General features: G+C 32.4%; 1 protein-coding gene across 1 annotated transcript in view; it reads left to right on the forward strand.

Moving 5' to 3' along the window:
- GFRAL (GDNF family receptor alpha like) overlaps positions 1-15,632 on the forward strand; it is an 83,426-nt gene that overhangs the window by 15,590 nt on the left and 52,204 nt on the right. The window contains exons 3-6 of the mRNA XM_073006077.1: positions 1,894-1,939; positions 4,020-4,149; positions 6,014-6,148; positions 7,981-8,139. Of these exons, the coding sequence (XP_072862178.1) occupies positions 6,124-6,148; positions 7,981-8,139 (184 nt within the window). The 5' untranslated portion in view covers positions 1,894-1,939; positions 4,020-4,149; positions 6,014-6,123. The remainder of the gene's footprint in view (positions 1-1,893; positions 1,940-4,019; positions 4,150-6,013; positions 6,149-7,980; positions 8,140-15,632) is intronic.

The raw sequence follows: 15,632 nt of genomic DNA on the forward strand, positions 1-15,632 counted from the left end.
TAAACTCAGTACTTAGATGCTTTACTAAGTATGTGGTTTTTGCTGCCCCAAGATCCCTTCAGCTGCTTCTTCTAATACTATAATTTTCCTTCGTGATGCACCCCTTCTGCACCATCAGATTCTGTGCTTTGAATAGGGCCAACTCCACTGACAACCTATATCTATGATACTGGACATGGGGTAAGTTCCTTTTGTAAAACTGATTGGCACTTGACACATCTAGAATTGATGTAACTTAATTCTGCAACTTTAATAGGAAAAGAATCACACTTTCTACTCTGCTTTCTAAGAGAGAAGGATGTTTGCCAAGGACTTCACAGCCGTCTTCCCACCAGAAGGAAATAGCCTTTCTGGGAATAGAACTGGTAGAGAAGAATGAAGCTAAGAGACAGGAGGAAACAAACAACTTAGACCCAGAAAAAAACAGTTTAAAACATGCCCGAATTCAATTCTTCCCCTGGACTCTTCAACTATGGTAGTAACCAAGTCTGTCCTAGCTTAAGTCCTTTTAAGTTGGCTTATATCAGAAAGAACAATTATCTTGGTAGAAGTCATTAGGAAAGTTTAATTACTCAATCTCTTGAAATGAAGAAAAGATTGATTAATTTTATGATATTATAATCATTCTGTTATGTAATAATTAAGTCAGTGAATGTAATATAATCAATTTTTTGTGTGATGTAAGCCCCTCATGTACATACTTTATATTACAGCAAGCATTAACACAATCAACACATTTTACAGAGGAGTGAATAACTTCCAGAGTTAAGTCCCTCATCTAGATCTACAGAGAAAAGCAGTGTTATAATTTTTGTTTGTTGGACTCTAGAGTCTGTGTTTTTTCATTATGCCTGCGGAAAACGAAATATAGTATAACTTCTCTACTAGCATAAAATAAACATGAACAATATACAATCAAAAACTCAGTTGTGTAACTGCACAAATACTTCTCTCCCATCCCTATCTCTTCTTAATTTCTTGCCGAAGCAGCATTTTATATTTTTTTTGAGCGTTCATTATAGAAAGGCTTCCAGGTGATTTAAAAATAGAAGTCTCATGGCACCCCGAGAAAGATGATATGCTGTAGGTTTACATGAAGAAGGTCATAGCCAAACCAAGACATAAGATAAATAAGTCCCTTCATTGAAACTAGGAAAAAAAATAGTTGTCAAGGGATGAGCACAAATGTAGATGATTATCTTTCCAGTGGAACATGAAATTTCTGCATCACTGGGAAGAGGGTTTTTTTTTTTTTTTTTTAACACTGTAGCTGTATTTGGAGGGTATTAGATACTGTAGCTGAAGTGGCATAATTTTTAAGCATACTGGAGTTTGTGGCACATGTAATACAACATAGTTTGGGAAGCAGCTTCCCAGTATGTATGAAGTATATCAGGCTAATTCTAGTATAACCTGGATTTCACATACATTTTCCAGGGCTATTATGCCTTTTCTGCTTTTCTGTTTCCTCAAATGACATGAAATTGCCTTAATGAGGCTAATTAGAAAAGTGGAAACTGAGTATGCCCAAGTGTCTGTGAAAATTTGGGGTCATATTTGGGAGGCTTTTGAGTAGTGTAGTATTTTAGTTAAGGAAAGTAAACCTTTTTCGTGAATGTGCAGATTATGTGTCATTTCTCTTAGTATTTGGCTCATGGGCTTTCTTCGAGGCATAATATCCTACTATCCAAGACCAGCACCCTCAGGAGAATAATTGAATTTGAATATAATTAGAACAGTTCACAGCTTAGGAAACACTAGGGAGGAAATGACCCAGGAAGCTGACTTGAACTGGTAATGCCTTTAGGAAGCAAACACCGAGGCTGAAGCCTTATTCTGTACAGTTACTGTTAAGAAAGTTGTCAGAAGAAACACATCTGCCTTTTTTTCCAGGTGAACAGCCGTGAGTTGTCCAGCATGATAGTGCTTATTTTCTTGGGTAAGTGAATGGTGCTTCTGGTTTATCCGAATTATTCATAATGCTAATTCTTTGTAAACTGAACACTATTACACTTAAGCTTAACAGGAGTTTATAATATGAAGTACCAAGTAAATTACAAATTTATACTTTACCATGGTTTATTCCTCTTGCAAAAATGTACGCTCACTTTTACTCATTTATTTCTAACTCTATGGATAATGCAGAATATGATAATTGCATTAATCTCTCAGCTTGTTTCTGTCTTATTGTATAAAGTAACCCAATGACTTTGAGTTATTTATTAGGATTGATGGAATTCACACATGTGTTAGAACCTTTTAGAAATAAAACCTTCCAGTATCTTTTTACAAGTTATAAGATGAAAAATTTCAAACTATTATCTATTTTATTTATTTTGCTTTTATTTTATTAATAAAAATAAGGTTAATTCAAACCATTCAGTTTACCTACAGTGTTAATATTTGCTAACTAGAAGTAATTTAGTGAAATAAAACAAATTAACACCATATCAAAATGCTTCATATTTTGATTAATTTTTATGATCTAGAACTCAAGTGTGGACTTACTTCTCATGTATTGGAGCCGATGAATGTATTATAAGGTGTTGATGAAAAATAATTTATTTTTATTTAATGCAGAACCCATGGAAATGTATTTGCTAGATGTGTGACTGGAGAATATTTTATAGCTTCTTTAGCATTTGGTAGAATCTATAAACTGAATTCAGAAAAGGAATAATTGTAATTGTAGCTAGATAGTAATTTTAAAAATATGACATTTTACCTTTAAACTAATATACACTTGATGAATAAAGGCATACTTGTGGGCAAGAAAGCAATGTTTACTTTAAATTGTATTGAAAATAAAAGGAGAGTCATATCAAGTCAAGGAAACAAGTTAAGGAGAGAAATCCCTTATATATTTTCAGTTTTTCTTTGGTTTAAGTAATAGTCTTCCATTATTCCAGAATTTTGCTTTTTGTAATTATTCCTAAAATATTTTCTTATTTTTATAAAGATTGTTAATATTTCTAAAGTTCTTTTTTGTTGTAAAGAGAAATATAGGAAACTATAATTTTTATAGATCAGGCAGCAACATAATGAAGCTCACAAAATACATTACAGACTCATTATGACCTCAGTTGAAAAGGCAATGGCCTCTTATTTTCATCTTTTACTTCTAAATTAACTTGACGCCAGGTTGCATGAAGGAGGGAAATAATTTCTTAACATTGTTAGAACTAAAATTATACTATTTGATAGGTTGTACCAACATTTCCCATATTATATTTTTTAGAATGCTTGTTTGACATTAAATAGGTCTTATAATGAGGAAAATGTCTGTTGGCAAAGAAATGTGGAAAACAATGAATTTTAAAAACTCAGACCATTTAATAGGATAATGAGTCCTATACGTCTTTAAAAGAGTGATATAATTTGCAGCATTATCCAAAAATAGAAGTTATTTTTCATTAAGCATTACAGGAAAATTCTTGAAAAATCCTAGGTTAAATATAAAATCACAAATCATAGTCAGGGATGAATAAGGCAGATTTTGGAAAGGTAAAGTTATATTTCTGATTCTTGTGGACCAAATCATTGAGGTGGTTTTCTTAGCTGAGTCAATATTTTGTCTGAGTAGAAGGTGTGGAAAATCCTATAAAATAATCTATTAAGTAGCTTGTTCAACCAAAAACTGAAAATGTGTAAGGAAGTAAAACATAATTGGGGAAGATAACATGTAGTATTTCCAAGTGATTATTGCTCTGAAGTACTGATGAAATTTTGATATATCCAGGAAATTATCACTTATAAGATGCTTGAGGGGGCTTTTCACGAGATATAATGATTAATGGCATTAATAACCATTTTCTTATAAGTTGAGTTTATGACTTCAAATTCCTATTTCTGGGTCTTTGGAAAACTGGATTTGACCAAGTAACTTTGGGCTAGGATCAAAAGGATCGTCTTTTTCTTTCTCTGGGCTTGCCAACTAAAGAGTACAAGGGCTTAGCTAGATGTGGTTGTCCATGAACACATGAGAAAACAGAAAGCTGATATGTCCATTTCCACTCCAGCCCTCAGCAAGGAAAATGTTACCAAGCTACACCCATGGGCCTAATCTCCAAGTGCAGTGACCCAGCAAGTAGTACATATGGTCCAATCAGTTGTCTTGGATTCTTCTTATAAGATGAGATTTGGAAAGAGGTAAGATTTAAAAAAAAAAAAGATTTCGAGGCCTTACTTGAAGCCGATCACTCTATATTGTCACAGGTGATTCATGATTAACAACAGCATTTAAAAATTCAAATAATTTCACTTTTATTTAGTTATAGCTTGACTCTCTTGATGACAGTTACTGTAACTATCTCTGTAACACAACTGCAATCCCCATATTTTTTTCTATTAATTGATTTGGCTAGTGTCAGTTCATATGTGTGCAGAATCAATTTGACTAACTTATGTAACACATTAAATTAACATTGCTATTTTCTTGCTTGTTTTTGGAAAATTTGTTGTATTTCTCCTCTAGCAAAAGTAACTTGTAAATATCTGGAAGGTATTATTTTTTTAGATGTTATCAGTTATTTTTATATATCTTATATATAAACAACTAATAAGTTGGGTATAAGTCAGTATTCATTTATTGAATACCTATACTGCATAATTGTGTTTGATGACAAAAATACAGTTATAAATTATCCTTAATGTCTGTGGGTGAAGCTGTACAATCCAGTGGTGGAAACAAGCACATGAATATATACACTACGGAACAGTACATTCTGTAATTGGGGGATCCCTACAGTTCTAGTAAGTGGATGAAAGATGTCAAATTCATTTTAAGTGTGGAAAAAGGGGAGGATAGAATTCAAGTAAAGTTTCCAGAAAATAGCTAATAATTGTGTTCAGTTTTAAACAACAAAAAGGGTTATTCCAGAAGAAAAAGAAAGAAAATGCTCATCAGGAACCAGACAGTATGTACGCAGAGGTGTAAGACAACATGGATCATTTGGGAAATGATAAATGCTTGAGGTCTTCCAGTTTGCACATGGTGAGGAATATGAGAGCCCTGATATGAGAAATCGTTTAAAGGATATAAACAGAAAAATGGCAAGACTAGAATAGTGCATTAGGTAGATTAGGGGTTATACAGAGCCTATCTGAATAAGGTTCTGAATAAGATTCAAACTGGAGGTAGACTGACTAATAAGTTAAACAAATGCTCAAAGTGAAAGTCAACAAATTTAGCAAGAATGAATATGGGAGAGTGAAGTTAGAATGGAAAATAGTCCACCACAAAACCAAGATTTCTAGTTTTGGTGCTTATATTAATTGTGGCATTGTGGATGAAGTAGAGTGGACCACAGTGGAACAATGATGATGAAGACCCTGTGAAAGTGTTTCTGAAACATTCAGGTAGAGACAACAATTACGTATCTATGACTGGAACACTGGAAATACTGAGATTGAATTATACATTTGAGAATCATCAGACTTTAGTTCAAACCATAAGAGTACATGGAATTTTCTGCAGAGAATGTATAAAATGAAAATAGAAGAGGTCTGAGAAGAGAACCTAAGCTAAAATTGTACTTTACTAGAAAAGTAAAATGATCCTGGGAAGAATTTTAGCTGTGGTCAGAAAATACAAAGTGGATAAGTATCAAGAGAACAAGAAGGGAGGACTGGCAAAGGAAAAGTTTCAAAAACAAAAAGTCAACAAAATGCTCACTGGCAAGATAAAGTTTAAAACCATTAAGTTAGACTTTAAAGGGGTAGAGACATTTTTAAGAGCAGTTTTAATGGAACAATAGTAATAAAAATAATTTATAATTGAAGAATAGATGATGAGAAGTCAAAATGAGCAAATTTAAAGTAATTCATTTAAGAATCTATAGAAAGAAGTATAGATCTACAGCTAGAGAGGAGGTTAAGGTTATTCCTACCATCAATAATTTCACTACATGTTGTTTTCCATAATTCTGCTCCTTATCATGAATAACTTATATTTGAAGAAAATGGATGCCAAACTTATATTACAAACTTGTTTTTGTTGTTGTTGTTATTCAAGCTTTGGGGCTAAGCTTGGAAAATGAATACACTTCCCAAACCAATAATTGCACATATTTAAGAGAGCAATGCCTACATGATACAAATGGATGTAAACATGCTTGGAGAATAATGGAAGATGCCTGCAATGATTCAGGTAAACAAGTTGCTAAGAATACACTCAAATGATTTATTTTACTAAGATAAAAATAGGATTTGATATTCTGTTATTATCCTAAGAACTAAGTTTTTCTCTAAGTATCTTACTCAGTCTTGACCCCCAATCGATTCACTTTTAATCATGTGTTAGCAAATTTAATTACAAAGGGATTTTCTTAATTACTAAAGTGCTTTAATTACTGATGCTGAGGGCAGCATTATTCAAGGTTTCAGATTATTTTCTTACCTCTCACGCCATGTATAATGCTACAATTTTATGCATTCTTCTCAGAACCATGGCAGTATTTTTTTTCAAATAAAAGGTTATTTTGATTATATATGTCAATGATAAAACAGAAAAAATAAGATTTGTTATAATAATTGTGTATTTGTCCATGTATAATGTACATTTTATATTCTTGAAACATATATACAGTATTTTCAATTCTATGTCAAGAACAAGTAAAGCTACAGTTTTGTTTTTGGCTTGTGCTACCTTCCAAACATTTGTGGGGAGGTTCAAGAGTTGAGAATGTGAAGATTGGAGAGTGACTGCTATTTTCTTTTGTTTTTCTTTCTTCTTTTTTTTTTTTTTTTCAGACAGAGTATAGCTCCGTTGCCAGGCTGGAGCTTGGCTCATTGCAACCTCCACCTCTCGGGTTCAAACAATTCTTTTTCCTGCCTCAGCCTCCAGAGTAGCTGGGACTATAGGTGCACGCCACCACATAGTAATTTTTGTATTTTTAATAGAGACAGGGTTTTACCATCTTGGCCAGGATGGTCTCAATTTCTTGACCTCATGATCTGCCCGCCTCGGCCTCCCAGAGTGCTGGGATTACAGGTGTGCGCCACTGTGCCCAGCCTGTATTTCCTTAAAAAGAAAAAATATATATATTTTGAATATTCAAGTAGCTAAATAAGCATTGAATGAGAGCATTATGGTAAGACTCCTTTCACTAAAAGTAAATATAATAAACTCTATAGTAGAACAGAGTCAATTTATACAGTAGAACATTGTGTAATCTATTTATTTTGATGATTAAACTTCTTGCTGCATTTTATAAGGCAATTTAAAATATGCTGTCAAAATATTATATTTAGGCATCACAAATAGTAACTTATTTATTAATTTCAGTTTACAAATAGCAAGTCATTTGAAGTAAATTGCAATAATATTTGCATAATTATTTTATGTATGAAGCTGAAATATACATATTCTCAAATGTACAAATGAAATAAACTCAAGTATTTTTATTCAGAATAATTAAAAGAAAATGTTCAGGTAGAGGAATATATATTTTTAAATTAATTCAGAAAAAGAAATATTGGTAATTATCAAAGACTTATTCAATAATATTTGTTGAGTGCTATGTGCCAGCACCACATAATTTTTAATGATAAATTTAAAGCCACTTGCACTCCTCTTACTATAGTCTTACAATGACATGAAAATGAAAGATCAGATTATGACAAAATAGCTAATAAAATAGATAAGCTGATAAAACACTAAGATTAGAAAGCATTCTGGTCACCTCGTGTAAGAGTAGCCTTATTTTTACTGAAAAGCAAGAAATGATGTTCTAGGTAGGAAAAAGCTATTTCGAAATGCAGCAAGTTTTAATATAGAAAGTACATTATGGAAAATATTCAATGAAAATACATGTTTTTTTTTTTTTTTAAAGTCACTTAAATGGGCATCCTGCAGCAACCCCAGATAATCTTACCATATTAATTAATTATTCAGATTAATATGTTAAAAGTCCTTTGGGGAGGAAGAGTCCAAAATTATAATAAGATTCATATCTATAGTGTTATGTGTTTGATTATAAGATCCAGGTGACCCCTGCAAGATGAAGAATTCAGCATACTGTAACCTGAGTATCCAGTACTTAGTGGAAAGCAATTTCCGATTTAAAGAGTGTCTTTGCACTGATAACTTCTATTGTACTGTGAACAAACTACTTGGAAAAGAATGTATCAATAAATCAGGTAATATTTTGTTATAAGAAATGTTTATAGTCATGAAAAAGCAACAATTTCAAAATTAACCACATCTATGTAATCTGATTAATTTTTTTTGTAATTTGATTAATTATTTTCAGAGCTTTATTATTTTTAAAATTTTGTTGGTACATAGTAGGTGTATATATTTGAAGGGTACATGAGGTGTTTTGATATAGTTCTTGATGTACGTTGGGGTTCTGTGAACCATAGACCTCAGCAAGTGCGTGACGTATTTCTTTCATTGCTAACCAAAATTCTAAGCTTCATTCGAGTCATTAGAATTATAGATTCACTCACTCAATTCATATATTTGTGAAGTTTATTGTGACTTTGCATAACACCTAGATGATAGAAGACAAATAATATATTATCTTTGTTGTTAAGGAACTCCAAGTCTCCTGGGAGAAATAAAAATGTAGCTAATTGGTAGAGTTGTACTTGCCTTTGCATAGGGACATTTAATCAGGCTAATACACTGGAGTAGTGGTGATCAGCTAGCCTGCATGTACCTTTAAGGGTACAACAAAGACATTCCAAGAGATGTGCAAGATCAAACAGTTCTAAAGTGAACAGTGTCCAGTCTTTAATGTCCCTATATACTCCGAAAAATAATCAACAGAGGAATGCACCTGTTATCACAGAGTCCTCAATTCTTCTTTCACAATCAACCTTCTCTCACTTTATAAGAGGTAGAGTTACCTCTCATCTACATGAAATGGTCTCATCGTCCAACCCATTCAGTCATCCATGGTGGTCTCATTGAACAAATTTCTGTTCCATGATTTTGCGTTTTCCAGAATATCAACAAATAAAGTTATGTAACATGTAGCCATTTTAATTCAGTTTATTTTATTTAACATAATACATTAGAGATTAATTTTTATCATGTGTAAGTTTATTTTTCTTGATGAGTAGTATTTGATTTTATGAGTGTATAATAGATTGGTTATCCATTCATTATTGAAAGTAAATTGCATTATTTCCAGGTTTTCAGGGATTAAAAATAAGGCTGCTATAAATATTCACATACAAGATTCAGACAAACATAAGTTTTATTTCACTTACGAAATTGTGGGGTCATATGATAAGTACATGCTTAACGTTACAAAAAGCTTCTAAACTGTAATTCAGATTTAGTGTAACCATCAATGTATAAAAGTTCCAGCTGCTTCTTATTCCCAGCAGCACATTTTTTTTTTTTTTTTTTTGCCAGTCTAATATATATTTAGTGATACCACATTGTGGTTTTAATTTGCACTTAATTATAATGTGGAGCATATTTTGATGTGCTGTGTGCCATCTATCTTATTTGGTAAAGTATTTCTTCAAACTTTTGCCCATTTTTAAATTGGTGTTTGTTTATTGAGTTTTGAGAGCTGTTTCTGTATGAATAGATATTTTTTTTATCAGAATATGTGTTTTGTATTTTTTTAATCTTGTCATTTAAGAGTGTCTTAAAAAAACAGAATTTAAAAAATTTTGGTGAAATTCAGTTTGTCATCTTTTCTTTCATAGATCATACTTTTGATGTTTCATCTAATAGATATTTAATTCACATTAACAAAGATTTTCTCATATAATCTAGAAATGGTGTAGTTTTAGGTTTTATATGTAGGCCTATGTTATATTACGAGTTAATTTTTGTATACAGTACAAGATATAAGTCAGATTTTCTTCCATGCAAATATCTAATTGTTCCACCCACATATGTGGAAAATAATATCAATTTTACTTTCCTCAAAAGTCATTTGGCCATATATTAATGGCTCTATTTCTAGACTTTCTATTCTGTTTCATTGAGTTAATTCTGTACTTTTGCAAATATTCTACAGTCATTATAGCGTCACAGAAAGTCTTGAAATCAAGTAGTATGATTCCTTTAACTATTATTTTAAAAATAATTTTGTCTATTCTAGCTCTTTGTCTTTAATTTAATTTAATTTAATTTTAGTTGTTGCTGTAGTTGCTGTTTTTGAAACAGCATCTTGTTCTGCCACCCAGGCTGGAGCACAGTGACCCAGTCTTGACTCAGTGCAGCCTCTACCTCCTGGGTTCAAGCGATTCTCATGCCAAAGCTTCCCAAGTAGTTGGAATTACAGGCATATGCCACCACACCAGCTAATTTTTGTATTTTTAGTAGAAACAGGCTTTCGCCATGTTGACCAGGGTGGTCTTCCAACTTCTGGGCTCAATTGATCTGCCTGCCTCAGCTTCCAAAAGTGTTGGAATGACAGGTGTGTGCCACCGGGCTGGACCACTTCTTTGTCTTCTCATAAAAATTTTAGAATCAGCTTGTCAATGTCTGCAAAGAATCCTGCTGACATTTTGACTGGACTTACCTTGAAATTATAAACCAATTTACTATGTCGAGTGTTCAGGTTTATTAACATGATATATTTCTTCATTTATTTATAAGTTCATTGATTTAGTTCATCAATATTTGATGGTTTTCAGTATATAGTTCTTGCACAACTTTTTAGGCTTCTACAAACACACTTCAGCTTTTGGTGCTGTTGTAAATGGTAATTTGTTTTACATCTTAACTTTCTATTGATTATAGTGATTATATAGAAATACAATTGATTTTTCTGTATGGAACTTACAGCCTACTGCAATTATTCTATCTTTTATTTGTAGAATCTGCAGGAAATTCTACATAAGTAGTCTTGTCATCTGTAATAGAGTTTCATCTTCCCCTTTCCAATCTGTAGTCTTTCATTTATTTTTCCCTGTTTTATTACCCTAACTAGAGCTTTCAATATAATATTCAATAGAATTGTTGAAAGTGGACATCTTGCCTTTTCACCTGTCTTAGGAGAAAGTCATTCAGTTTTTTACCATGAAGAGTGTGTGTGTGTGTGTGTGTTCTTTGCAGGTTCTCTTTATCAAGTGGAGGAAATTCCTTTATATTTCTGGTTTTCTTCATTTTTAAAATCATAAATGCATAAAAATAAATGAATGCTGAATTCTGCAAAATTTTTTGCCTCTATTACTATTAATTACTTCAAACATTTATCTTTTCTTTTTGTTGGGAGTACTCCAATTTTTCTGGCTATTTTAAAATATATAGTAAATTAGTGTTAACTGTAGTCTCCCTACTGTACTATCAAGTACTAGAAATTATTCCTTCTATGTTAATGTATATTTGTACCCATTAACCAACTTCTCTCCATTTCTCCTCCCTCATGTCCTGCCAAGCCTGATCACATTTTTTTCCTTTAGTTTTTTATATGGCGAAATTCATTATTTGATTTTTTACTGCTGTTCCAGCCCTTCATTTCAAGGCTAAATTCTATTCAATCATGGTATATTATTATTTTTGTATTTCTGGATTCAACTGCTAACATTTTGTTTAAAAAAACTATGTTCATAAAGTATATTGGCATGTTGATTTGTTTTCTTATAATGTCTTTGTCTGGTTTGGTATCTAAGTTATGCTGGCCTTGTAAAATCAATTGGGAAGTATTTCCTCCTCTCCAATATTCTGGAAAAGCACAAAAATAATTGATGTTATTCCTTCCTTAAATGATTGATTTCATTAACCAGTAAAGATATCTGGGCCATGCTTCATTAAAAAGGTTTGAAAATATAAATTCAATGTGTTAACTTGTTGTAAGACTATTCTTGTTATCTATTTCTTCATGAGTGACCTTTGGTAGTTTGTATCTTCCATTTGCTGAATTTATGTTGGATTTTTATCCTTAAAGTTTTCAGTTTACTGTTTCTTTTTGGTTTCTATCTCTCTACAAAGTTGCTCCTAATTGCCCTTTTTAATGTCTGTAGTAGTTGCAATGATGTCCTTTTTATGTTTAGATATCGATAATTTGTATAATTCGTGTCCTTTCAGTTTTACTATTCATTGTTTCTTTATGTGTATGTCTGATTTGATTTTAAGGTGTTCCCCATTTTCTTGCTTCCTAACATAAAACCTTGAACCACTGATTTGAGATTTTATTCTTTCCTCATATAAGCATTTAATACTATGAATTTCCTTCCAAGTACTGATTCAGCTATAGCCACACATTTTGATACATTGTTTTAATTTATATTTATGTCAAAATATTTTCTCCTTTCCTTTGTGAATTCCTCTTTGTTATGATTTATTTTATTATTATTATTATAGTATTTTGAGGCAGAGTCTCTCTCTGTCACCCAGGCTGGAGTGCAGTGGAGTAATCTCAGCTCACTGCAACCTCCTTCCCCTATGTTCAACCTATTCCACTGCCTCAGCCCCCTGAGTAGCTGGGATTACAGATGCATGCCACCACACCTGGCTTATATTTGTATTTTTAGTGGAGACATGGTTTTGCCATGTTGTCCAGGCTGGTCTTGAACTCCTGACCTCAGGTGATCTGCCAGCATCGGCCTTCCAAAGTGCTGGGATAACAGGCATGAGCCACCACGCCCAGACAGAAGGTTGTTTAATTTCCTAATATCTGAGATTTCTCAGATATCTTCATTATTGATTTCTAGTTTCATTTCAGTATCATCACATAACATATTTTGTATTATCTTAATTCTTAATTAAAATAATAATTGCCAAATATCACCTGTACAATGTGATACATGCTATACACATGATAAGGATACACACATACACACATGCACAGACAAAGTACTAGAAGCCATAGAGTAAAAAATAATGGTGACTCAGAAGACTTCACAGAATTGTCAGACTTGGGCCTTTTAGGGTAAGTTGGTTTCATTAGGGAGGCAAAACAAAATGGATGTTTTAAGCAGAAGAAATAGAATGAAGTGGGGAGCATTTGGGGAGCAAGAATTCCCTTGTTAAGCTGGATAATAGAATGGAAAAGCACTGGAAAGAAACCAGATATTTATGAAAAGGAGGAAAGCTGAGCTTACATAACTTTCTAAAGAGATTAGACTTTAAACCGTTGTTATGAGGAGCTATTACATATTTTAAACAGAGGAATGTACCATCAGTTTCTCATAAGATATCACAGGCAGTAACTTAGAGAGGATGGAATGGGGGGCAGAGAAAGACGCAGGTCAAGAATATCAGTTAAAAAGCCATCAAAATAATTTGAGAGAGAAGTAATGCATGCCTAAACTAAGGCACTGGTCCTGAGAATTATAATAAAATATATACTTAAGGCATATTTATGAATAATAATCAATAGGAATTGGTGACCAGTTGGATATAAGGAGTTTAAAATGTATTAAGCATAATCTCCAGGTGGCTGGCTTGGAACAAGGGGATTACTGTACATTGAGCCAGTAAATGGAAAATTGTACAGGACTGGGGACGAAAGTGATGAGTTGTATTCTGAGAACATTTCATCTGAGGTATGCTTTAGAATATTCGGGTTAGGAATGTTGGTATTATTTTTCCTAAGTTTGCAATGATAAAAAAAATAGTCTGAAAATATAAAGGAACATGTCTCATCAAGCTGGCATTGGGAAGCAGAGATCTTGAGGAGAGAAATCTAAAACAGAGATACAGAGGTTTATGAGTAGATAAAAAACATAAAGGAGAGTTAGACTGCCTGGGAAAAACACAAAGGGAGGAGAAAGATATTTTCAGAAGAATTTTATGATCTAGTTGAAGAAATCAAAAAGAAGGTTTTTAAATACAGGAAAAGAAGCTACAGAGAGTGGAATTTTTGAAGTCAATGAAAGAGAGTACATGAAGAAAATTGTCAAAATGCTGAAAAGTCAAATAAGATAGGGCCTGACAATGGCATTAATTTGCTAATTAGTAGACATTACTAGTTTTAGATTAAGTAGGCTGAAATGTGAGCATGCTGAAATGCTTATTAAAATATATATTGAGTTTTTCAAGATGGTAAGACATCTGAAACATCTGAACTTAACAGCCTTAATAGCTACTTTTAGCATATCAAATTTTGACAAAATATTGTATATCAACAGAAATATATATATTTAGAGCAGTTAAATTGAAATCAGTTTACATACTAAACCTATTTTTCCCACAGTAGAAATTTATTAAATACTGCTATGTGGAAATATTGATGAATCAGTCATACAAAAACCTTGTACTCAATGAAAGTTTCATATGGACAAGACCTAAAGGAGAAGGCCTAAATATTCCCGGGACTTGATAAAGGACCTGACATGGTTTTTATGTTTACAGAACGCATTCAGCTGATTTGTTATAATTCACGATAAAGAATTATAAAGAAAATAATTTAAATATGAGAAAGAACATGATAATTTAAATCTTACCAGTCTGTCTATGTCAACTGCAGCATCCTCCACAAACCTTCTAATCATCGCTTCAATAAAATGATTTTCTCTCCCTGCTTTGCATTCCCAAAATATTCTCCAGCGTACACAGACATGCACTTTTCTATTCTCAAGAATATCAGTTTTGTTATTTCTTTTTAAAAATATGCTAAAGCACCTAGCATAATGCCTGACACTTAGCAAATGATTAGTAAATATACAATGTCAATGTTTTTCATTAATTAAACATATTTTGAGCATCTAAATCATGTGTCCATTCATGAAATATTTATGTGTAAACCCTGGAGAATATATAAAAAACATCATCAAATGAAATGAAAAAACAAAAGTGATGAAGAAAAATATCACTAAGAGAAATTGAACATTAACATGTGGTTCTATAAACTGTAGTGTTTTTTTTACATGTCAGTTTTTAAAAATGCAAGATCATTTGTAATAGCTCTCTTGAAATAACTTTAAATGGTTTTTGAAAAATAACAGATATTGGAATATTTATAAAAATATGTCTGTACACTTTTGAAAACATATTAAAAAATCATAAGTAAATTCATTTATTTAATTTTTAGTCAATCTTACTCTATTTGTAGGAGAATCAGCCCTGTCCTCAGATTTGACTTCACAAATATCACACAATAGTTCCACCAGAAAGATACACCATTAATAGCTGAAGTAAAGAGTGACTACAATAGCAGCACATGTCTGTCAGGAATCTGAACATTTTACTTTGTTGTAAGAGAATATTAGGAAAATCTGTGAGAGAGAAACAGAACAATCAAAGACCCTTGATGAAGGCCAAATGTGTGCAGTATTAAGAAAAAGCCTGCAAGAAACTACTTTGTGGAATTGTTAATGCAGTGATTCCTCTAAAGTAGACTGCATTCAAATTTGGGAATGTTTGAAGAAATTTGTATACAGGATGCTCAAATGAATGAGGTTCCAGCCTTCCTTGACGACTAAGATGAATTCAATCAGGACCTTGTTTTATGTTGAGATTAACAATGAAATTAATAGTGTCTTGGACCAGAGTGGTAGCAGGGTGAGATGATAACAGATTCTGGATATATTTTCTTACCAGTGGGTCAATAAAAGAGGAAATGAATGAGGTCCATGGACTAGTCTATGAGATACTTCAACATTTACTAGTATGAGAGAAGAGGAAGGAATCAGCAATGAAAAGCGATAAGGAGCTGCCAGAAAGAGCAAATTAGGAAAGTATTGCATCCAAAAGAAAAACGAAGAAAGAGTTTCAA

The sequence above is a fragment of the Chlorocebus sabaeus genome, chromosome 17, assembly GCF_047675955.1.
Source record: "Chlorocebus sabaeus isolate Y175 chromosome 17, mChlSab1.0.hap1, whole genome shotgun sequence".
Classification (NCBI taxonomy): domain Eukaryota; kingdom Metazoa; phylum Chordata; class Mammalia; order Primates; family Cercopithecidae; genus Chlorocebus; species Chlorocebus sabaeus.